The sequence below is a fragment of the Ursus maritimus genome, unplaced genomic scaffold (assembly GCF_017311325.1).
Source record: "Ursus maritimus isolate PB19 unplaced genomic scaffold, ASM1731132v1 scaffold_28, whole genome shotgun sequence".
Lineage (NCBI taxonomy): Eukaryota > Metazoa > Chordata > Mammalia > Carnivora > Ursidae > Ursus > Ursus maritimus.
This window is the reverse complement of record NW_024425341.1, coordinates 19,216,781-19,242,076: the sequence shown is the minus strand read 5'-3', so window position 1 is coordinate 19,242,076 and position 25,296 is coordinate 19,216,781. Positions and strand designations below refer to the sequence as shown.

General features: G+C 41.1%; 1 protein-coding gene across 1 annotated transcript; it reads left to right on the top strand.

Moving 5' to 3' along the window:
• Positions 1-733: 733 nt before the first annotated feature.
• Positions 734-25,110, top strand: TRMT9B (tRNA methyltransferase 9B (putative)). Its single transcript, XM_008710878.1, has 4 exons — positions 734-927; positions 11,340-11,494; positions 18,194-18,367; positions 23,584-25,110. The coding sequence occupies exons 2-4, from the start codon at positions 11,341-11,343 to the stop codon at positions 24,615-24,617; spliced, it is 1,362 nt and encodes a 453-aa protein (XP_008709100.1). The 5' UTR covers positions 734-927; position 11,340; the 3' UTR covers positions 24,618-25,110.
• The last annotated feature ends 186 nt before the right edge of the window (positions 25,111-25,296 follow it).

Here is a 25,296-nt window from a genome sequence, read left to right as displayed (position 1 = left end):
GCGCTGAGGTGTACGTCCAAAGCGAACGAAGGCTACGGAACATGGCTGAGAACTGTAAACTAGGTGAAGGTCCATTTGCTTCCTTACAGAGAAGGAATCAAGTCCCGAGGTATTACAGAATTGGCTTTTCCGACCACACCAGGCTTCCCTCCACACCTCATTTTACACCCCAAGACTTCTACATTACAAAGTGCTTTTTGGCATACAAGGTCCGTCTTTTTTTTTTTTCCCCCAAAAGTAGCTAAGAGTTTTCTGATGGGTTTCATGACAGACCCACAGTATGATGAGAAAAGAAAATAAATGGGCACAATGAAGAGTAAGTAGGAGTACTTCTCAAAGTGATGTGCAAGTAGCTGATATTATGAACAACTACTGAGCAATTAAATTGTACTGGAATGTTTTAATGCAGTTTGGTAATATTATTTTAAATAGTATATATTTCCTTAAGCCACGGGATTCAGAGTTGACTCTCAATGCTTGTAATTATTCTAGGAACAAGATGAGATCATGCAATGTAATTTTGGGAGAAAGTACTGTGTATTTTATAGAAAGCTTAGGAATTCAGAAACAGCTCTTAAAGTTCTGGCATTCTATGCATATTCCCAGTTCTTTCTAATCCCTTCTTCTCTGGGTAATTTGTGCATGGGTCAAGAGGTCAACCTGGGCTGTAGATGGTTCAATATTTGCATTATGTAAAATGACATTTAGTATTTGTGTTTTTCCGAATAGGGCCTGTGTTCCCTTCAGAGACTCATGCAAAGTGCTTCACCGCATGAAAGACCTCGCTTTTTGATTTCACTCGGCTACTTTTCATTTACATTCTGCACTGACAAAGTTATGAGCAAAAACCATCACTCTCTGAGGGTAGAAACTGCCATGCTTCACGAAGGCAAGAAGTAATTTTTCCGTACTCACAAGATGACTCAGGTTAGTAGCTTTTAGCTCTTACTGCAATTCAAATAACATGAGGGTGTTGGGGCACTGTGCAAACCTCGTTAGTCCCAATCTCTATAATTCTAAATGTATGATAATGTGACATAAAAAGTAAGTTGGAGTTTATTTTTGTACGAGGCGGTAAAAAGAATTTGTCAGTAGGAGAAGAAACGGAAGAATGAAGAGGGGGGTAAACAGAAGGGGGAATGAAGCATGAGAGACTATGGACTCTGAGAAACAAACTGAGGGCTTCAGAGGGGAGGGGGGTGGGGGAATGGGATAGGCTGGTGATGGGTAGTAAGGAGGGCACGTATTGCATGGTGCACTGGGTGTTATACGCAACTAATGAATCATCGAGCCTTACATCGGAAACCAGGGATGTACTGTATGGTGACTAACATAATAAAAAATTATTATAAAAAAAAGAATTTGAAAAGAGTTGTACAGGGTAAGTTAAAATTACAAGAACGTACTTAGTATTTTTTAGAGCGCAAAATGCTTTTGTAGTAAAGAGCATTGTTAAATGGTGTTATCTTACAAAAGTTTGCAGTATCCTCTGTCCTTGTAAGTACTATGTAGATGTTAAGTTTGAAGGATCATGGATTAAAAGGTAAAAAAAACCAAAAACCTAGACATTTTATAATTCTTTTGAACTATCCTGACCAACTTGTATTGTTGTTAGAATTGCAATTTGAGTACATTTTTAAAATTTAAAGCAGTTTTATGTTCTTTTTTAATATTGTGTCTCCTGTGGCATTTATTAAGGGAGAACAACTTACAATGCTTTTATTTGCTTTTAGTTACAAAAATGTGACTTTTCCATGCCTAGGGGTCCATGTGTAAAACTGCTTCTGCCAGGGCAGGAACTCACGAAATAGAAAACACAACTGGGAAAAAGCTCGGTCCTAGCCCTGTTTCTTCTGAGTGCCTGTTGGTCCCCAGCAGGGCGTTTATGATTTCTGACCAAAGACTTGAGGACCAGTTTGTCTGGAGTAAAGTACTGTTGTCTTGCAGAAGGATCTAAGGAAAAGGCTCGTTGATGCATTGGTTCTACAGTTAATACTGAGTGACTGCTCTGTGTTCAGCACGATCGGAAGGTCTATGAGATCTAAATGAAAGGTCATAGTCCAGTTCCTGCCTTCCAGAAGCTTCTCATCTCATTAGGCACAGATACAAAGTTGAGAATCCAAAATGGAATCAGGAGAAATGTCCTAAGAGTGACAGAGGTAATAAATATGCAGAACACAGAGCGGGAAGGCTGGTTTGCATCTATGGCTCTCCGTCAAGTCTTCATGGAGGAGGAAAAAGCTTGCTAGACTTTGAAGGCCAGGTAAGATTTTGCACAGGGAAGGTGATAGAGCACTTCAGATGACAGAGGACAGTCTGTTGGCTTTAGCAGAGACCTGAATGAGGAGCTGTATGAGACCCACTCAGAGAAGGCTGAGGAGAGGTCTTCGGGTAGAAGCTGAGGATTTGAGATATGTGGCTCTGGGACAGAAGACTGGGAAGACAGACTGCGACCAGGTTGGGGCCGGCTTTGAATGCCACATTGAGGAGTACAAGCTTCTTCCCGCAGAGACGAGAGACCCCTGCAGGGTTTTCAACCCTATTAAATGGTCATTATCCATTATCTGGAAATTTATCCAGAATTGGCATGAAACAGAGATTCTAAATTGCTTTTCTTGGGTTCATGGAGGGAAAATGACAAGCTGCAGCTATCAAGCCAGGAGTAACACATATACTGCGTGGTCCCTGCAGTCACCTTTTACCACAGGAATGTACAGTGTCTCCAGGAAGTGATGATTAATGGAGGAGGGGTGGTGCAAACTCCCACCATTATGGATATATGAGATGTAGGGAGTGGGAGGAAGGCAAGGGGGACAGAGAGACTGGAAGGCTGTAACGGCAGCTCAGACACTAGGTTGTGGCAGTGCAAAAAGAAAGGCAGAGAGACAGCAAAGATGGCAGGGATAGTACCACAACTCTGGGGATCTCTTAGGCTAGCGCTGGTTCCCACGTGACGCCGCCATCCCAGCATGCTCTAGTGCCACTGTGCTCCAACAAGGGCCCTTTCTTCTATTTGTGGCAAGTCCTGTTGGGAACTCTGGCGACCACAGTGCGAGTCTTCCACTGAGGCACCCCCTGAGGTGCGTGCTATGGTTGCAAAGACCCATCCAAGTCTGTAATAGAGTCTGTTAACAGTAAACATCAACACAAACTCTTCCTCAGGCATGAAGGACAGATTTGTTGGGGGTGTACTAAGGAGCTCATAGAAGAAAACCAAACCTCAGGAAAGCCAACACTTGGAAGAAACCTGAGGATCTTTCCTTTAGGGTTGTACCATTAGTGAACGGGTTCCAGCTACCTCTTATCAGTTTCCCAGGGGAGAGAGAATGACCGTCTTAGATTGGATCATGTGTACACCCTTTGGCCTATGGGACGAGCAGGCCCCGGCATCACCTGGAGTCTGAGATGGGGCAGTTCCTCAAAGGAAGAGAGGATAAACAGAAATTTTAAAAAAGTAATCTCTGGGGCAACTGGGTGGCTCAGTCAGTTAAGCATTTAGCTCATGATTTCAGCTCAGGTCATGGTCTCAGGGACCTGGGATCAAGCCCCATGTGGGGCTCCATGCTGAGTGGGGAGTCTGCTTGGGATTCTCTCCTTCCCTCTCCCCCACCCTGCCCCTCCACATGTGCACCCTCTCTCTCAAATAAATAAATATATAGTATTTAATTTCTAAAATATCTGGGAATGCAAATAATGGTCATAAGTGTATGGCCTCGGGCTTGGGGAGAGATCAGATATTTCACAGAATCTCAGATTTCCAAAATAATTTTTTCACAACTAACTTTGGTAGACCCTCTGCTCTTTCAAACTAAAGTCTAACGGTTTAAAACAAACAAACAAACAGACACTGCCCAGAAATTACCCTCAGCAGTACCTTCATGACTTCCTGTTTTAGGGCCCACACATTAGCGTCCTCTCTCCTCCCCTCTCTCCTTCCCTTCCTTTCATAGCAGTCAGATCTTAAAACACTTTGGGGGACCTGAAGTGATTTGATTTCTGTGCCTTAGCTGTGATAGAATTTCCAAGTTTGCTACTCTTCCTGAAAGGCAGGTTGATAGGGCTGAAAAAAAAAAAAGATTTGTTTATTTTAGAGAAAGAGAGCATGAGCACAAGCAGGAGGGGCAGAGAGGGAGAGAATCTCAAGCACTCTGCACTGAGCGCAGAGCCCACACGGGGCTTGATCTCATGACCCTGAGATCACAACCTGAGCCAAAACCGAGAGTTGGGCACTTAACCTACTGAACCACCCAGGCGCCCCAAAGGGCTTTAAGAAACACAGTGGCTTGCACAGCTTTGGTCAGTCTTTGAATAGATACTTCTTATAAATGCAATTTAATTGAGTTCTAAGGTGCCGATCCCAATTTCTCATGAATTCATTTGGAGATGTGTTATTTTACACACAAGCAGGGCTCACAGACAATTTCCTTTTTAACAAATTCCAATTACACTGGAAATGAACATAATATATTAAACTCCAGCATACAATTCTAGACTTCTAGAGCAAGAGTTTTTAAGCTTCTTTGGCATTATTTTGAATTTTAATTTTTTAATACAAAGGTTCAAGCAAATTTCTCTTGTAGTTACAAGTTGTCAGAGTCTGATTTCCATTAATGATTGATTAATGGTAATACATTCTATGAACAATGAATATTAGAATGCAAATATCTAGGTCTGAGCCCTAATTCGAATAGATATAAAATTAATAAAAACATACAATTATATATTTTAGCTCTTCTTTCTTATTTTTATCCCTATAAAATTGGAACTCTTAGATCTTTATCTACTTTTCCCACTTCCCATGTCTTGCTTCTTTTGCATTAACTTAAATGAAGCACATGATAATCATTCTATATTTGTTTTCCTTTTTCTTCTTCTTTTCTCTTCCCCTAGTGCCTTTCCCCTTTACCTTATCATTCCATTTTGCACCTCTGAAAAGAAAAACTTTTTAGGGGCACCTGGATGGCTCAGTCGGTTAAGCATCTGACACTTGATTTTGGCTCAGGTCATGATCACAGGGTCCTGGCACTGAGCCCTGCGTCAGGCTCCATGCTCAGCGTGGAGCCTGCTTCTCCCTCTCCCTCTGCTCCTCCCCCTGCTGTCTCTCTTATTTTTGGCTCCTTCTTTGTTGTTTGGGGGAGCCCTGTTTCTTCTATTACATCTGTATTGTTCAGGTGATTAACCTTCCACCTATCAGTTAGGCTCCAAATTGCTGTTTCCTTGGTTCTAAGGCTTATAAATATTGTGAAATCGTTCCGAAAGATTTTATTCTCCCATAAGCTCAGCAGGTTTTTCCAGTAAGTGCACTTGCAGAGAGCCACGTAAACAGCTGGCTACACATTCCAGCTGATCAACATAGGAGTAATAAATCAGGAAATTTCAGTTTGTCCAAACATTTCTAACAAGGCACTGAAGTATCTGACAATTGTCTTATTGAGTAACAGTAACGATAAAACAACAAGGTAATTAGAGAATGATGGTAAGTAAGAATAGGACCCACACACTGTTGTAAGGCAGCATCTTTCCTGGATTCTTTACATAATTTCTGTTCCCATCCATTTACTGAGATCCATAATCCTCGTATATCATTGTAGTTGTACTACTTAGAGGCTGGAGCTAACATAATTCATCCTTAATTTCACATTGAGTATTTAGGTAAAGCTATTCAGTATCTAGCAAGCACATGAATCTAGGGTTGGTGAAGTGAGTTTCTTTTCTTGAAGCAATTAGTCACTGACCTGCTGCCCTGATATGACATCTTTACTGAGAGCAAATGGACTTTATTCTTCACTGGTTACTGGATAATCTGGCGTGAGACATCATCTTATTTAAATTAGTAAGAAATCCTCAGTTAATTTCCCTAGACCATGTCCTTAAGAGTTATTTGTGAATCTGAATTGTTAAGTGTGTGGTTGTTGAGTCACAGTGCTTGGGTCCACATCCCAAGCACTGGGTTTCTCTCTATTTGTTCAGGTCATTTTTATGTTCTTCAAAAAGTTTTATAATTTTATTCCCCCCCCCAAAAAAAAGAGAGAGAGAGAAAAGGAAATCCTCAGTTAAATTTCATCTGAGCTAAAAACTCTCTCAATAGTTTCTGTATATGTTACTACATAATCTAGTTTCTTGGGAATGCTGCCTCAACATAATACCCTAACTCATCATTAACCCTAGTGATCTCCGGTTTCTAGGTGTCCCCCAGAAGGCACTAACTGAATGTCATTCATTCATCTTGGCAATGGCAGAACACAGCTGAGAAAGGATATTCTGCTCAGTTTTGAGTTTTAGAATGCTTTAAAGTTCATAGTAAGAAAATTGTCTGAAAGTAAAAGGGTTTTCTTACATTGAAATACACAGGAAAGTACATATGAGGGTACACTTAGATGATTTTTCACAAAACAGGCACACTTGTGCAAGCAGAACCCAGATCAAGAAATAGAATATTACCCACACCCCAGGACAGTTCCCCCTGCGCCTTTGCAATAACTACACCCCCAGGTAACCATGATTCCACTTCTAATGGCGCAGATTTGTTTTCCCTGTTTTGGTACTTTACATAAGTGGAATCCTACTCTCTGTAGTCTTCTGTGTCTTTCTCTTTAAACATTATCTTTAGGAGCCTGAGCCGTCTCATTACACACAGTCACAGACTTTTCATTCTTATCACTCTACAGTATTTCACTCTATGAATCCATGGCAATTTATTTGATCCTTCTACTGATGATAGATGTAATGCGTGGTTTTCCAGTTTTGTGCTGTTTTGACGAGTGCTACTGTGGAAATTCTAGACTGTCTTTTGGTGAACATACATGTGCACTTCTTTGGGATACATACACACATACATAAAGAGTAGACTCTCTGGGCCACAGGATATGCAAATGTTTGGCTTTAGTTGTCACTTTCCAAACTGTCTTCCAAACAGGCTGACGCAATTTACACTTCTGCTAGCAGCATATTCTAATTCTGGCAATTTCATGTTCTCACCAACACCCTGTTATCTTCTGTCTTTCTCCTGTTAGCCGTTCTCTCACACAGGTGATGGTATCACACTGTGGTTTGAATCTGCAATTGCCTGATATGAACAAAGATGAGCACCTTTTCGTGTGTTTGCTGTTCATCTCCTGCCCACTGTGAAGTTCTGCGGGGTTTTTTTGCCCATTTTTATATTGGGTTGTTTGTCTCTTGCTTAATGATGTGGAAGAATTCTTTATATTCTAGATACAAATCCTTTGTCAGATGTATGCACCGTGACAATCTTTTTACATCCTCTGGGTTGAATTTTCACTCTCCTACTGATGTCTTCATTTAATTTTATTTATTTATTTTTAAAGATTTTATTTATGTATTTATATGAGAGAATGAGAGAGAGAGGAGTGTGAGCAGTGGGTGGTGGGGGGGAGGGTGGAAGGAGCAGATGGAGAGGGAAAGAGAGAATCTTAGGCAGGCTCAACACCCAGCACAGAGCCTGATGCAAGGTTCGATCTCACAACCCTGAGATCATGACCTGAGCCAAAACCAAGAGTCAGAGGCTTAACCAACTGAGCCACCCAGGTGCCCCATGATGTTTTAATTTTAATATAGTCTAACTTATTTATTTTCCCTTTTATGGTTAGTTCTCTCTAGGACTTGAAGAAATCTTAACCTACCTCAAGGTTATATAGAAGCTCTCTTTTTCCTCTAAAAGCTGTATTGTTTTATCTCATAGCAAGAGGGTTTGATTCAGAAATGTAGTCAGTAGGTACCTGGAGACAGAATTAAATAAGAAAACAAACGAGTATGTTTTCCATTGAGCCAAAACATGGAGGACTGACTGTAGAGAGAATAATGGTGCAGAAAGAAACTCAGGATAAAATATAACAGAATTCCCATCACAAACAAAAGACAAATCCCTTCTGGTGACTGGGCCCTGAACTTAGAGCCTATTATCCCAATCTCTGAGCTGCCTTTCTAGGAGTGGTTACTATAGGAACTGTCCCAAAAATCTGGGGCTATGGTGACTCCTCCCTGGGGACAAGGAGCCACTCCAGGTGACAAAACAAGGCCTCACACAGTTCTCTGTGTTCTATGGGTCGAGTGCAGTGTCTCATCTCCTTCATGAGATACTAGGAAAATCTTTTCTTGAGAAACCTTTTTGGCTCCTCTGAATGTTTTTACTACTTATACATGTGTGTGGTAGGCATTTACAAATATCATTAAAGTAATTCACTTTTTTGTACTCACTTCAAATCTCAAAGTTGCATTTGAAATTGTAGGTGTTGGACATGTCTCAATGGGCACCCATCTCTCCCTCTTTTTTGGCCCAGGAACATGGCATTAAGAAAGACTAAAAGGTGAGAGGGATGGCTTACAGAGGGGCATAAATCCAGGGATATGATACCATGATTGGCCAGGCGTGGGTCACATGCCCATCGAGGGAGGACAAGATACAAATTATCAGAACAAGGGGGATGGTGAACATGGCTGGACAAATAAAAACAACACCTACTCTAGTCTACTTCGAATTAGAGATGCCTAGGGCCATCTTTTAAAATTGTAAATCCAATCATGTTACCCACCCCCTCCCAACCCATCTACCAACTTAAAATTACTTTCTATTTTCCATTACACTTCAAGTAAAATCCAAATTAGTTCATTGAATTTTCAGTGCACTACTTCATCTGACTTCTCCTTACCTTTCAAATTCTTTTGCCTTCTCTCATGACTCACCAACAAGGCATCAGCTACTTGTACAAGGGCCTAGAATCTGACAGCACATAGGTTCAGAAGCCTGGCTAAACCAAACCCTATTCCCCCAGCTTCACCTTGAACCCTGTGCTCTTATTTTTAGTACTCATCTCACTAGCTTAATCCCATTACCTAATTCACAAGGAATTTTCCTGTATGTATAACATTCATATGGAAAATATTGCAGGAAATTGAAATCCAGTGTTAAAAATGTCACATTGGAGAGCCCCAACTCTACAAATCAGGTTCACGGTCAGCACTTTCTTCTGCAGTATATAATCTCAACTATGAAATACGATAAAAACAAAATGGATTTCTGTTGTTCACACACTTTAAAATAGCTCTTTGTTTACGGTAGAGGCCAAGCAATTTGGGAGAGGACTTAGAGGAAGGTCTCCAAGGGGTACTATTTAGATACTACAAATTCTGAGTGTAGTTGGAGCCAGATTGAAGATAATCAAGTTTATGCTGATTGCCACTTAACGTGTGCAAGTACAAGAAAGTAAAATGTATTTGTTCTAGGGTTCCTCAAATTTGCATTGCCTGATTTGATTCCTTGAGGGGAAAAAATGTTAAGGAGACTTAAGTCTATGGAGATTTTGATTAAAAAGAAAAGCACTCGTGTCTGGGTTTTCTGGTGTGTGGGCAGTTATAGCCAGCCATATGTTTACTTTGTAAATTCCAGTTAAGGCTGCAACATAAGCTGTTTCAGTTTGGGTGGAAGTTTTGTCAGACCTCACAAGTGAGATTTGTACTCTGTTAGGAGTTTGCCAGATTTTTTGCAGGGGCTGTGGGCAGGTCCATGGTAATTAAGGAGAGTCTAAGGCTAATTTGTTTTCTTAAGAGTAAGTCCTGAAAAGCTCTTCCTTGCAATAGAAGGAATGATGGAATTAGAATATCATCATTTGGTAATGGTTGTAGTACTAACTGTTTTGGGCAAGAATCACCCATGGATAGGATGCTAAAATTGGCGGATGAGACTCTGAGAAACAGGATACTTATGTAGTCTCAAAGTGTCTCTCCACAAGATATTTCTTAAATGCAAAGGGGAATAAGAAGGGAAGGCACTTGGTAGTTCCTAACGAGACACCATCTTATTCAAGCGCTTCCTACTTTCCAGGGTGGGGGTGCTGAGTGGATGGAGGGTGGGGAGCGGGACACAGGAGTTGTCTAGAGACTGTGCCCTTCTCCTGTTGCTCTCTCATCTGCAAGCTCGTGAGTGTAAGGTCCCTCTCTTTCCACACTCTCCAGGGTCACTCCGTCTTCTCCCAAAGCCAGTTCCACCTTCTGCACTCAGGGTTAGATTCCATTCCGGTTATGTTTGTTTGTTCATTTATTGATGGTCTGCTGTGTGCAAACTCCAGGGGATTCAGCACGAAATAAGACAAGCCCTTGATCTCTAGGATCTTCCAGCTAGCACTAGAGGAAAATACCAAATAAACTAGGATAGCCCTTCGTATCTGTAGAGGGGTGCATGGGGTGCACAGGAGTACGAGGGGCAGCACCAAACCAGCTGATACGCACCAGTGGGGTTCTTACGTGATTGAAAGTACTTTCATATCGACTGGTAAGCCACAAGCTGAACCCCTGGCCACGTCCCTGGGATACTCTTCGCTCACATGCCTCAAGAGAATAATGAAAAGATTAAACCCAACGCAGCAGAGGCTTCTAAGACTGCTCTTACATTTTCCCACTCCTTTCTGACTGCCTAATCCTGCATGAGAGGTCAGACAAGGCTTTCTGGAAGAGGTCATGTGCGTGTCAACAATGAACAGAAGTTAGCCAGGTAAAGCACAGCGTCTGTTCGGTCCCCTGGATCAGGGAGAGAACGTGCTGCATCTGAGAAACCATGGTTCACTGAGTAATACAGCTCATCTGATGCTGAGGAAGAGTGGGGAAAATGGCTTCCAGAGGCAAGTTAAGGCCAGATCAGAAAGAGCCTTGTATACCCCACTAAGACACCTGAACTTGATTGGACAAGCTATAAAATGTCTCTGAAGAAGTCTAAGATGGAAAGCAACCCAATTAGATTCATGTTTTAGAAAAACAGTTGTGGCATAAGTGAAGGAAAGGGGTTGAGGGGCAAAAGACAAACACAGACAAACCACCTGTTCACAGGCTGTGGAAGGAATTCAGACAGGAGATGAGCACCTTTTCTAAAGCAGAATCAGTACGGAAATAGAGAAATGGTTGGAATCCAAAAACATTAAAAAGGTAGAATCACTAGGGCTTTGTGATTGGATTGATAAGCTCCCTGCTATAAAATTTTCAAACATATTTGGCGTTAGATAGAATTATTTTATCCAGAGTGAACCATTTGGTAAGCCTTTTATATACGTTTCCAAAATGAAGGACTGATCCTTGCACCGGAACTTACGGTGACTGGCTCATTTCCAAACCATTCTTTTCCAAAGATATGCAGGTAAGAACTATGCATTTGCTAGTCTTTGGACAATTATGGTGCAGTTACAGTGCAGGTTTTGTCCTTTGCAGTGTAAAAGAGAGTGTAAGGACAGCGCAACCTTGACGGTTGTAGGTTCCCAATTTTAGAAAATCCGCATCCATGAGCTATCTCTGGTGTGTACCCTGACCGGCATTTCTTGGGGTGGCCCCGTTCCCAGGATGGATCAGGAAGCTGTGCAGCTGGAGAAGCGGCACGTGCATGATGTGTATGAGAGCACGGCGCCTTACTTCAATGACCTGCAGAGTAAAGCCTGGCCTCGCGTCCGCCAGTTCCTCCAGGAGCAGAAGCCCGGCAGCCTCATCGCTGACATAGGTAAGCTGGGCTCGTGCCCTGTCGACTGAAATGTATTCTGTTGTGCCTCTCCTTCTCAGATGCATTTCACATTTCCATTCTAACCAGAAGTCTGAAATTGTGTCCGTGGCTTGCCAGTACCTAGAGTATTCAACCTTACAGCAGAAATTCATCAAGTCAGAATGTAGGAAACTTCTTGAAATCTACATTTACACAATGGTGACCTTTTCAAGAGCCTCTGCACACATCCTCCAACAAAATCGACCTGGCACTGAATGAATAAATCATGACTGCAATGACTGCGGGTGAAACTGACCATTTAGAATTTGGAAACACTCACATTTTAAATAATGTTTGGTGGCTCACCTTGAGTGGCTCTCATGCCTCCTACAGAAGAGCCAGAATTGTGGGATTACAGAAGAGGTCCCATAACCCCTTATTAGTCTCATAGATCTTTTCCCTTAACTATTCCGTAGGTCTTTCATTATTAGAGCCTATCTTTAATTAGATCATATCTTCATAACCACTGATTTGCCTGGAGGACTTTGGCTTGCTATCTTTCTGAATCAAGAAGTGGTAGGGACGCCTGGGTGGCACAGCGGTTGGGCGTCTGCCTTCGGCTCAGGGCGTGATCCCGGCGTTATGGGATCGAGCCCCACATCAGGCTCCTCCACTATGAGCCTGCTTCTTCCTCTCCCACTCCCCCTGCTTGTGTTCCCTCTCTCGCTGGCTGTCTCTCTCTCTGTCGAATAAATAAATAAAATCTTTAAAAAAAAAAAAAAAAGAAGTGGTAAACCACAACCCAGTGGATCTAAGACTAAGGTTTAAGACATGGCAGGATTCCCACTTGAGGCATGCCCACCTAAAATTGCTTTCCAGAAACTGCATGCAGACTGTGCCTAGAAGAGTCATAAATCCGTAGTTACCAATTCCATCTGACTGGCATTTACTCTAAATATTTACTGTAAATATTAGTAAGAGAAACAGATGTGTGTCCACAGCTTTTAGCATATTAGAGCTGGTAAGAGCCGGATGGAATCTGGGAAAGGGGTACATGTCATGTAGAAACGGAGAAACTTTGAAAATGATCTCTATCTTTTAAACTTTTAAATTTTAACTGTGGTTTCAGAAGATACAGTGATTTTGGGGCTCTTGCCACCCACAAGGTCAGCAAAGTGCCAGTATCTTAACATCAGTTAGGAGCAAAAGGAACCATTCCATAAGTGGCTTTGGGACCACAGTATAATTATATACTTTCTCTTGGGGCGCCTGGGTGGCACAGTCGTTAAGCGTCTGCTTTCGGCTCAGGGCGTGATCCCAGCATTCTGGGATTGAGCCCCACATCAGGCTCCTCTGCTCGGAGCCTGCTTCTTCCTCTCCCACTCCCCCTGCTTGTGTTCCCTCTCTCGCTGGCTGTCTCTCTGTCAAATAAATAAATAAAATCTTAAAAAAAAATTATATACTTTCTCATATCTTACCCCCAAAATTCCAAATGAAGCAAAGATTTAAGTATGAGAAAATGAAATTGTTAAAGGACTAGATGACAACTAGATTATTTTTAAAAATATCCTCAGAGACAAAAGCCCCTTCTATGTGTAATACCAAGGAAAGTCAGAAATCATAAAAGATAATACAGTTGTCATTATTCACAGTACCTATATTAAGTTGATAAAATTGCCATGAACACTGACTTCATGAATACTGAATTATGCCCGCAGGGGAAATGCAGAATCAGGTTCCTGTGAGCCTCTGGTCACAACATTTTTGTCGACTGGTCAATACCTAATCTTGTTTCATGCTTCTGTCTATTTGAAGACACATTATGCCTATATAGTATGGATTCTTTAACACTGAACTCAAGGTCAACACGCTATAACTCATGCCTGAACATAGTTTACTGAACACATAGATCTCGTCCATAAGGCTCATCGTAGCTATCTTGGGCTTAGGAACTCTTCACAGCTCTTGAACCCTAAGCTCAGGGACCATCTTAAACCATGAAGTCACTAACACAAAGCACAAAAATGCAAAAAATGCGGCACTAAATAGACCACGGAAAGGGCATTTGTTGATAGGATGAGAACCAAAACAAGATACCCGTCCGGCACCTCAGGCAACTCAAATTTTTCCAAATTTTTTTGCTGCTCTATAAGCAGGCTTGCTGGTGAACCACCGTGCAAGTGTTTGAGTATTGACTTGGGGGTCACAAATTTTATCATGTAGGTGAACATGCAATTACGGAACCTGTGAGTAGAGAAAATCGACTATATTGATATCTTTGACCATATAAAAAGTTATAAGTTCTACAGGGCAAAAACCTTGACAAATATCTAAATGAAGTCAAAAAAACAAAAATTAAGTAAAAATATCTGCAACTTATCTGACAGAAAATTGGATAAATTTCTTAATCTACAGAGCATTCTTCAAAGTCAGTACGAAAGAATAGGACCAAACTTTCAAAAAAAAAAAAAAAAGAATTAAGGATAAGAACAAACAATTCAAAAAAGGAGGAATACCGATTGCTCAAAATTGTTTTGACAGGTGATGTGCTTACATGGCTCAGTAACAAAGGCCCAAAGGGTATACAGTGACACCTATGCCACCCCAGTCCCGCAGCACCGAGTAACCCATGCCAGAAGCAATTAGCCTCTTGTATAATCTTGAGATATTTAAGTATAAGCATTTACACATGTGTCCATACGGTGGATTCTCCTTGTTTGATTACACAAATGCTGGTATGTTATACAAACTGTTATACACCTAGCTTTTGTTTCTTTTCATATATTGTGGAACTCATCCCATGTTTGTGCGTATAGAGCTGCCTTCTATGAAAAGCTGCATAGCATTCTCTGATAATAGCACTGTATAACCAGATACATGTTGTCTGCTCTGTCTGGCTACTACAAAGTATGGTGCAAACAATATTCTTTAGATGCCCCTGTGCAACTCCATAATTTTATCTAGTATGTATATTTAAAAAAATTTTTTTTACCCATTTGTGTCTTTCAAATTTTGTGCTTTTACACTTTTTTTTTTTTACTACTCAATAAATGAATGGTACTATTTTGATTACACAATGAGAGGTATGGTTTTTTTTTTCTTAAAATTTAATTTATTTTAAGAAAGAGAGAGTCTAGAGAGAGACACTGAGAGCATGGGGAGGAGCACAGAGAATCCCAAGCAGACTCTAAGCCCAGTGTGCAGCCCCACGGTGGGGGGCGGGGGCTCGATCCCAGAACCCTAAGATCATGACCTGAGCTGAAACCAAGAATCAAATGCTCGACTGACTAAGCCACCCAGGCACCCCAAGGGATAGATTTTAAAACAAAAGCGAAGTTAAAGAAAAAATAAATGAAAAGAAAGAAGCCCAAGGAGATTAGAAGAAAAGAAAGCAGGGTAATACGACTATCTCCAAAAGGAAATGTTTTTTCTTTCCAGGTTTTCCGCTTCACTAAAATCAATTGTTATGCTGGCAACTTGACTGGCTATTAGATTAGCAATTTATAGTTCATTACTAGTCAGACTTTGCAGAAGTAATCAACACCTGGAGGTCATCGGGTTCCAGTCGCCCATACAGTAATTTCCTAGGCTGTCTTCAGTATTGAAGGGGGCAACTCTCAGTTGACTGAAATTTTATTAACCACCTCACCCTACTCCGCAGTCGACCTGATTTGCTGAGGTGTGGGGGAAGGGTTCCTGACGGCAACTAAGTCTTCAGGGCAGGTATCAGGAATTAAGTGAGCAGGAAGTACAGCCTAAGTGAAAAGAACCTGGAGGAGTCTCTCAGGACATGCTAGGATCTGGGCAGTATGGCAGTGCTGTTACCTAAAACGCGCTAGTCACTAAGGACGTTAGGCGGGTCAGGGACCGTGTTCCGGGGTTTGAGAGCTCTATTTAGATTAGAAAGCAGGAAAAAGAGCAGAGCCCAATTCTTTTTGAGCGAAGTTACCTTTTTACCCGACATCAGAGACAACCGTCTGTCCCAGTGGTATTGAAAATTCCATTTTTGTGTACATAATAAACATGAGCTTTTCAATAATTGAGATTCCCTTTGCCTCATCACCGTATGTACCTATTCCCAGTCTCTGTGGTCAGATTTGATTTGCTAAGTCATTCTCTATTTACCATTCTTTAACGGAGTCAATGAAAATGTAGAGCCTCTGCTTTGTGGTGGGCACAGAACATGCCTACAGAATAAAACATATCCCTTCATCTCCGGTTTCAAGAAATGTCTATAAAATGGGAAATAAACAGTCTATAGAGTCTTCTCTTTCAGATAAGGGTCTTACCAAAAACAAACAAAAAAACCTCTTAATTTAAAAAATGTCATTGTTCCTACAAACTTGAGAAGAACATTCAGATTAGTCATTTCTAGCAAACACTTGCTCACCATGTGCCAAAACATTTCGTGGAATTGGGGCAAGTGTCTGTCTTCGTCTCTGAGAATGGTGCAGAGTGGAAAAAGGAGGGAATGGAAGCCCGCAGACACTTTCTGGTAGCTCGCTCCAGTCCTACGAAAGGTTATCCTTTAAAGACATTTTGTAAAGCAGCATGAGTGTTGCGTACTGGAGCTTGCAGCAGTATCAAAAATGTTCTGATATGCTTCCTGCACATTTAAGATACTGGGGTCACCAGGCTTGGCAATATTCCCAATCTCCTCATTAGGATAATATATCTTCCCCTCTCTAGCATCTCAGTGTATGCACCTGGAAAATAAATTATGGCATCCTACTTGGGAGATCCACCACTATCCTTAAAAACTGAACGCCATCAGAAATGAATATGGGATTGGGACGCCTGGGGGGGGGGGGCTCAGTGGGTTAAGCGTCTGCCTTCAGCTTGGGTCAGGATCCCAGGGTCCTGGGATGGAGTCCCTCGTTGGGCTCCCTGCTCAGCGGGGAGCTTGCTTCTCCTTCTGCCAGCCCCTCCCCCTGCTTGTGCGCTCATTCTCTCTCTCTCTCTCTCTGACAAATAAAATCTTAAGAAAAAAAAAAAAAGAAATGAATATGGGATAAATCAAAGGTGCCACGGGCCCTGGAAGCCTTTCAGGAGATGCTGAGATTTGAAAAGGCCCCAGTGGTTTTGGTACTGCCGGATACCCTCTAAACACCTCTCTCTAGTTGAAACAGTCCACAAACCTGTTCTTCTTCTTCTTCTTTTTTTTTTTTTACTTTTTAAATTCCAGCATCATTAATGGACAGTGTTACATTAGTTTCGGGTGCACAACGTTGTGATTCGACTGTTCTCCACATTGCTCAGTGCTCATCACGTTAAGTGTGCTCTTAATCCCCTTCACCTGTTTCACTCCCCCCACCCCACCCCCCATAACGAGCAGTCGATCACAAACCTGTTTTTGGTAGCCTCTCTATGGTAATTTTCCATTTTTCTAAATGTATCCCCTGAGCCAATTAAAATAAAAAAAAATGGATTTGCAAGACTCTTTTTCTTCAACTATGACCATCATCTTTGAAATACTCAGGACTGCCATTTTAAAACACTTTGTGATTCCTATTTCCCCCACAACTCCTCTCTAATATTGGTTGCTCTTTCTCATAAGCATTCTTGGGAACAGTGGCTATGAGATCTAAAACATTTCTAAGACCCCAATCATTTACATTGAAATGATCACACTGGAAATCTTATTTTTTATTCAGAGGCTCACCATGGTCTCAGCTGGCATTGGTGAACTTTAATTATGCTGTTAGTGTCTCATATAATTTTGAATGGCCTATAAAGAGGGAGTTATTAGAGCATTGTGACGTATTTCAGAAGTAGCAAACTAAACATTCTCGAATAGTGGTATTTTTTTCAGGGAGAAAAATCTAGAGCTAATGCCAGTAGACACAAATATAAGCTCTAATGATATCTTTAAGTATTTCTGGAAAAGGAATTAGCTATGTCTTTGCAAATATAATACTAGATAGGTACCAGATGCTAGAAGACTTTGTTTCAAGATGGCTACTCACCCCTATCACTTCCTTCTTCAGTGCAGTATCAGATCTGATTGATCTAGATTTTTGGGTTGTGTAAATATCAAATTCTTTGGGTCTCTGCCACCAGAAAATGAATGTCAAAAATGGTCTATTTAAGAAAAAAGTGGTTCTAAGAGTTGCATACTGAGTCAATAGAGGTGACTTAAAACCCAGAACTGACAATAGATTGGATGAAAAAGATATTGAAATTCCCTTTTCATTCACATTCAACATTTTTGAAAAGCATGTTTTATTGTATACATTCTTTTATTTATATCCAATGAAAACTGGTGGGCAGTTTGTTTCACCCGGCCAGGAAGTGGTAAGAGTGTCTGGAGAGAGAATATGAGAAAAAATGCCATCACATACAGACCTTTGCATAATGAAATATGTATGTGAACGTAGCTTTTGTAAAGGACTGGACCCCATTCCTGGGGTCCTCGGAAACTCTCCTTCCCTGCTGTGAGCCAGCTAACAGTCTTTGGTTGTGCTAGCGGGCTAAGCCCTACGGGCATGACCTCATTAATTGTTCGATAAATATCGTTTCTTTTTCCCCATTCCTCTCCCTCTTCTAGTATAAATGAAAATCTGTAAGGGACCTCTGAAGGTTTTTCCTTGGCTTTTGGGAATACCTTCATGCCATGCTCTCGTCGGTCTCAGTTCATTAATAGGAAGTTATTTCCATCACTTGTTGTAAGAGAACACTTCCCACAAAGGACAGCATGTCACGCAGGTTTTTCTTTTACAGGTTGTGGGACTGGAAAGTATCTTAAAGTGAACAGCCAGGTGTACACCCTGGGCTGTGACTACTGTGGGCCATTGGTAGAGATTGCCCGGAGTAGAGGATGCGAAGTCATGGTATGTGACAACCTTCATCTCCCCTTCAGGGATCAAGGCTTGGATGCCATCATCTCCATAGGAGGTAAGGCAGCCCAGTCACACGTTCCCTCCTCACCGTGAGAAGGACATTACCTGGTGGAGGCCCTTCTCGCAACTCAACATGCATTCTTTGTAGAAGTGTCTGTGTGATTCACGTGATCTAATTTTTAAAAATATTTCAACTGGATTTTTGGACTAATCTCAAAGGTACTTAATGGTGGTACATGGGATTGTATTAACTAGTCAAGCCTTCAAACTGGTATTGTATTCTCTCTGATGACTCATTCTGATTTCTTTTACTGATGAGTAAGAAAGCAGTTGGGGAATTTTGCTCATTGAAATATTTTGTACTTTGTTATATTGAAATGAAGTCAGATTTTTCCAACATGAAGTAGAACTTCAGAAGTCATATTACCTACTTTAGGTCACGAGTATGTCCTTTATTAGAACATTATAAAACTAATGTGCTGAATGTCACCTAGCAGGATGCGTCATGCACCCACCACTCACAAGGCACCAGCGAAGGTGGCCTCCCCTGTCCCGGACTGCATTGTTTTTATAATGCCACTCAGCTCTCTTAATGCCAGAGATTGTTCAGAAGTCTAGGGAGTATGTTCCTATTTTCCTAACAAGTGTGCCCATACAAACACACAGGTCACAAATGAAAAGAAACCACAAAAAATATTTCATGCCTGAAATATACACAGGTAAGTCTCATCTTACTCAAGGCACGTAATACACCTGAAACCTAGTACGTGAGTCATATTTAAGGATGCTAGGGAAACTTGCAGCAATTTCTTTGGCAAAGAGGAAAATCTTTTGCAAAGCAAATCATTTGCTCCAATAGGCCTAAAAATCTATTCGACTCTAATGAGCTTCATCAAAGCAAGGGGATCCTACATAAAACTGGATAAAAAAACTGATTGTCAGATAAAAATACAGAGTAAGACTGGTCTTTCCTTAAAGAAATGAGGACTCGATCTATTTGACCTTAGATGAGGACTCTATCTCTGCTTAGCGAGGAGATGCAGGCCTGGATGTCCCAAGCCTGAAAGTCCTTAGGACTGGCAGGAGACGGTTGCCACGGAAACCTGCTCTACCACGGGCCTATTACTTGCAGTTGAAACTGTTAAGTCCATTTGGAGCCTAACCAGGAAGAGGAGGGATTCCTGTTACACGAAGCAATGCATTACAATGCTTTGAATCCTGAGTGAAAGGAAAGTTTCGGGGTTGGTTATTCCACCTAAAGCATGAGAATTCGTGGAGAGGTCAGAGAAGTGTATTCTTTGCTCTTTTTGTTCGTTGACATTAGTTTTCAGGTCTGCAAGGCTCCCCACGTCCAGGCTGTGCCTCTGAGGCACCGGTGTGGGCAGGGGGATACTGCCTGGCTTTCCTGAGCCTGGGAAATGCTCGCATGTGTACATGGTTAAGTCCTTCTCTGCTTTCGACAGAGGTCTCACGCTTGTCCACAGAAGAAGTGGAACACACTTGGTTGCCATCCTCTGAAGAAAAATGCTTCCTTAGGCAGAAACACACCATGTATTTTTAGGAACTGTAACTATAAGTTAATGTGACGTGGTCATTTTCAGCTAGGCCTCACATTTAGAACCGTATCATGAAAAATTTTTGATTGTCTGGCTCTCTTATGTCCACATATATTTACTTCCCTGTTTAGAATTCTGTATGTTGGCACTTTTTGCTAATCTTCACACGAAGAAATATATATGTTTTGCTTTTCCATGTCTCTTAATAATAATGATTTGAAAGGTAAGCATCACACCTAATGATACATTATGTTTTACTGGCTGATTGGAAAAAGAAACACTCTTTCCACTTACTTTTAGAATAGCTTGACAATTCTATGACAATTTACCAATATATTGAAGCAGTGCCAATCAACTCTTTACGTCAGCAGTTCTCAACATGGGGTTATGTTGCCCCTGCCAGCCTTAGAGGACACTTGTCAATGTCTGGAGACATTTTCGGCTAGTTCAACTGGATGTGTGTATGTACAACCTACTGTCATCTAGTGGGTGTTCCCCTACAACAGAGAATTATCTAGCCCGAAATGTCAGGAGTGCTGAGGTTGGAATGCTCTGCTCTATGCTGAACCTTTGGATTCTGAATGCTTTTAGATAGAGAGATGAGACCTGTACTGGAAAAGTTACATAACAGCATATCATAAAATATCAAGATGTAACAGGACTTTAAAGATAATCTTGCAGAACTACCCATCTAGGTCTAGAATCCAGTAATTGAATTCAACCTCCCTATTTTCTGGGGTCTCAGCAGGAACACATTGCTATAGGATCCCTATATTTTACTATTTTTGCCTTTAAGTTGTGATTATGATTTTTAAACAAAAGGGGATTTTTTTTTTATCCTTTAAAGATTCAATATAGTTTCCTGACATTAATAATTCATGTAACTGTATCTTCACATCCCATTTTTGGCTACATTTATAATGTTTTAAAATAGAACATATATGTATACATATATGTATATATATGTGTGTATATATATGTGTATATAATACATTTTTTATATAATGAAGAAATCTTCACTTGTAAACTTTTCCCAAAAAAATTGGCCTAAAGGTTATTTGTATTACATGTTAAATATAAACATAAAACAGTATAGGGGCACCTGAGTGGCTCAGTTGGTTAGGAGTCTGACTTTGGCTCAGGTCATGACCTTGGGGTCCTGGGATCGAACCCCATGGTGGGCTCCCTCCTCAGTGGGGAGTCCGCCTATCCCTCTTCCTTTCCCCTGCTAGTGTTCTCTCTCTCTCTCTCTCTCAAATAAATAAATAAATAAATCAAACAAACCTGTTTAAAACCCAGTAATATAAAAGAGTCAGATATTTCCTGGGTGATATTATACTATTAAAAATGAATCATCACATAACAAATGTTTAACAAATACATATAAAGACTTTCCACCCAGAATCCTGAAATGTTGAAGACTTATGAATCTGCTAAAAAGAGATGGTTATATTAAAGTAGTCCAATTTTAATGCTTTTTTTCTTTTTGGGCCCCCAAAAGGAACATAGTCAACTCTCATTATTCACAGTAATTATATTCTATTAAGCCTCTGTGAACACTTAATTAGTGAGGACAGAGCCATTGCTCCCAGGGGAACTACAGGACTAGGTTCCTGTGAGCCTCTGGATGCAGCATTTTTGTCAACTGATTAATACACAGCCTTGTTTTACATGGGTCTCTGCTTAAAGACAACTTATTTTTTAAATTTATTTTTTATTTTTTAATTTTTATGTTTTTTGGGGCTTTTTTTCAGAGAGTGAGTTGGGGGGGGTGTGACTAAGCCACCCAGGTGCCCCTAAAGAAAACTTATTTAATATTGAGCTCATGCCAACAGCCCAAATGAAGCTTCTGTAATACATCTATTTTCTCTTGGAGACATATCCAAGAGATATGTCATGCTTAGGAACCCTTGAGCGCTATGCTCGGGGATCATTTTAAACAGTGCAATCACACATGAAAAGCACAAAATGCAGAAAACGTGGCACTGAATGGACCACGAAAGGATACTGGTTGACAGGAGGCAAGCTGAAACAAGGAAGCAGAGGTCACCTGGTTCAGTCTCCGCTGGCAACATGCATGCTGGGAGGTTTTTTGCCACCATGTGCATGTCAACGAACAACCACGAAAACACAGAGTGCTGTTTAGGGGGCTAAAATATATTTTGGCAAGTAGCAAAATTTGCAAATACAGAACTTGCAGATAACAAGGACTGATCATATTTAGAGGTTATACCCACAGAAGTTCTGGCATGAATTAGGTGCAAGGCATGGGAGATATTATTAATATTAGCATCATCTTAAGTGTCTGTCCTCCTGACCTCTGTGCCTCCTTTTAGCTTAGTGCCCAAGACTCTGTCTCTAGAAATATAAGCTTTCCAATGAACTATTATAAAGGGTTCTGTGGGGATGAGAGTGGGCAATGGTCTGAGGCCTAGTAAAGTCAAGTGATTGGTCAAAGATCACAAGGTGAGTTACCGACAGACCTAGGACAAAATACACAGGGGTCCTGTTCTTCAAACCCAGTTTAGCCTCATCATACCCCTGGCTTCTCACACTGCTGCCTGGCGGAATAGGCGAAACCATGGTGTGTGTGCTGATAGAATGAAAACCTGATTGGGAACAAGACCCTGTGTGCCTGTTGAATGATCTTCCTTTGATAGCTTTATCTCCTTAATAATCTCATTTTAGATATTTGCTATTTGTCTGTGGCAGGTGAACTACAGATTTATCTGCTTAAAACCTCCACCACCAGCTGGATTATGGTGAGGGTTATAGGAATGGTCCCAGCCTCCCCTCCATTGCTCCTCTTCTACTCATACCTGAGCAGTAGTGTCCAGACTCCCCTTAGAACCAATTTCCTGCCTGAGGCATGGGGTGGGCCATACCCCTGTCTGTGGAAAACGATCTGATTGTTCCTCTTGACATAGTACTGTGATCAAACTCCTCTCGGAACGAGTAGACTGGTACTTCCCACATATTGATTAAAATATGCCTAATAACAAATACACTTAAGGCTGGATAAAGGCAGTCCTACTTGAATCTCACTTTAACTTTGCAGGGATTGTAAGTAAAACAATGACTTATATGTTGATTTTTTAAAAATACATACACAACCACTTTATATTAATTTTTTAAAATTATAAGCAATTATTTGGACTTGTGCTTGGCTGGCTTATCTTTGCATTATCTAAATAGAAAGCAATCTTTAACATTCTTCTCCACTTCTCTTTGCTTTATTAATTTTATTAACATTGATTAGTGGTGTTAACCTTTTGGTGCTTTAGAAGTACCAATCGTTCTTTAAAGCAAGGAATTATTTCATAGTTCTACTAGGGAATACTTACCTAACACACTGCTCCCATGAAAATTTCATTAATTCACATCGATCGTCCTTCTAGTTAACAAATTTCATAGGATTTGGGAACTAGGAGGATTTGGAATGGACACACTATTTAAGCGTCTTATTATAGGTGAAGAAACCTGAAATCCGTAGAATAATTGCCCCAAATTGTCTAAAAAGTACAGGAGCCAGAGATAAAAATTATGTCCCCCCTAAAGCAAGGCTGTGCTGTTCCCACCATCTGTCCTGCCCTGTAGGAAATAAGGAGGTTTTATTGCATGTTGAAACTGCATCATTATTATACGGAAAATATTAGCATCTGAATGCATCAGTTTACATCTGTGCATATATACTGAGATCTAGTTTCTTTTTCAGTCATACATCATTTTTCTACAAAACAAAGAAGAATCAGAGCAATAAAAGAAATGGCCAGGGTCTTAGTTCCCGGAGGCCAGCTGATGATTTATGTGTGGGCCATGGAACAAAAGAACCGGCACTTTGAGAAGCAAGATGTGCTCGTTCCGTGGAACAGGGCCTTGTGCTCCCGGCTTTTCTCAGACTCCAGCCAGCCTGGGAGAAAGAAGCCATGTGCACATCCAGAAAGAAGCCATCCCTACCCTCCTCCTTGCTCTGTCTGTAGCTGTTCTGTTTGTTTTAAAGAGCAGTGTCATTCAAAACGGTCCCACAGCATGGACTGTGAGCCGCTGATGGCTGGGACATGCTGTGCAGCTATTTCTAAGGATGGGGAGGAAGAAAATGGATTCTATAACACATTAGGAAAATCTTTTCGCTCCTGGTTTTTCTCTAGGTCTTTGGACGAGTCCACTCTGAGGAAGCAAACTGAGAGGGTGAGACCCTTGAAAAATACAGAAGGTTGGGCCAATAATACTATATGCATCCAGCCTTCCAGACACTCCAGCTTAGACTTAGGTCACCATGAACCGTTTTCAACAAGAGAGCAATATTTAGATGAAGACGTGTTTGTGGAGACATCTCAAAAACAACTGGAGTGGCCGAGAGCACCAGCCACAATGAAACATCTACATGAGGACCAACAAGGAGAAGTGAGGAGAAATGGAGATGGGAATTTTCTGGAAGGCGCCAACGCTAGTGAGAATTGCGTGAATGCGGGTGATGTGGAAGGAGGTCACCCTTCTGCTAGTAAAATCCTGAGAAGGATTTCTGCACTTGACTCCACAGATTCCAACCCGGAGGAGACAATCTCTGTCGAAGAACAACAGCCCAACATTTTGGATTCCAGAGCCTTTATGCGCTACTACCATGTGTTTCGAGAAGGTGAGCTCTACGGCCTGCTGAAGGAGCACGTGGCAGAGCTGCACGTTCTGAGCTCTGGGAATGATCACGGCAACTGGTGTATCATTGCCGAGAAAAAGGACAATTGGGACTGACTGGAGCGTTTTAGACAATTCCTCCAAAAGGTGAACCATAGGTTTGGTATGGTTACCTGAATTTGCGTCCCATTTTATTATTTTTAATCCATTTATGCTTTGGTTTGTAGAGATGATGAGTTGGTCATCTTTTAAATCTTTGGGTGAACACAGAGCCTGGCACGTAAAGCATTTGACAAAGGGTATTCATAAATTATTACTAGAAGAGAACTGAAGGAGCAATAGGAAATAAACTTCAGTACGGTTGGGATCTTCTTTTCCCTGCAAGGTGAAATTATTATGAGGATACATGTATATCATTTGTCAGTATTAGATGCTGATTTTAACAGATTCTGGGTGTTGACTTTTTTTTATTACTATTGAAGTAGAGTCAACATACGATGTTATATGAGTTTCAGGTGTACAACATAGTGATTTGACAATTCCATACAAGATTCTGTTTTTATTTTTATAATGAAGGGGGGATGAGTTCTGCTTCTCAGGTTACACTTTAGATCTGTATGCAAACTCACAGGTAAACAGTTCCACTGCACCTATGTAAGCTGAATCACGCAATGCATTAACTTGTTCCCGAGGCCTTGTTCTTACTTCAAGTCTTTTGAAAAATGAGAGATGGTAGAGAGGGACAAGAAGTATTACAAGGACTTTTCTGAATGATAAGCAGAGTTGCTTCCAAATA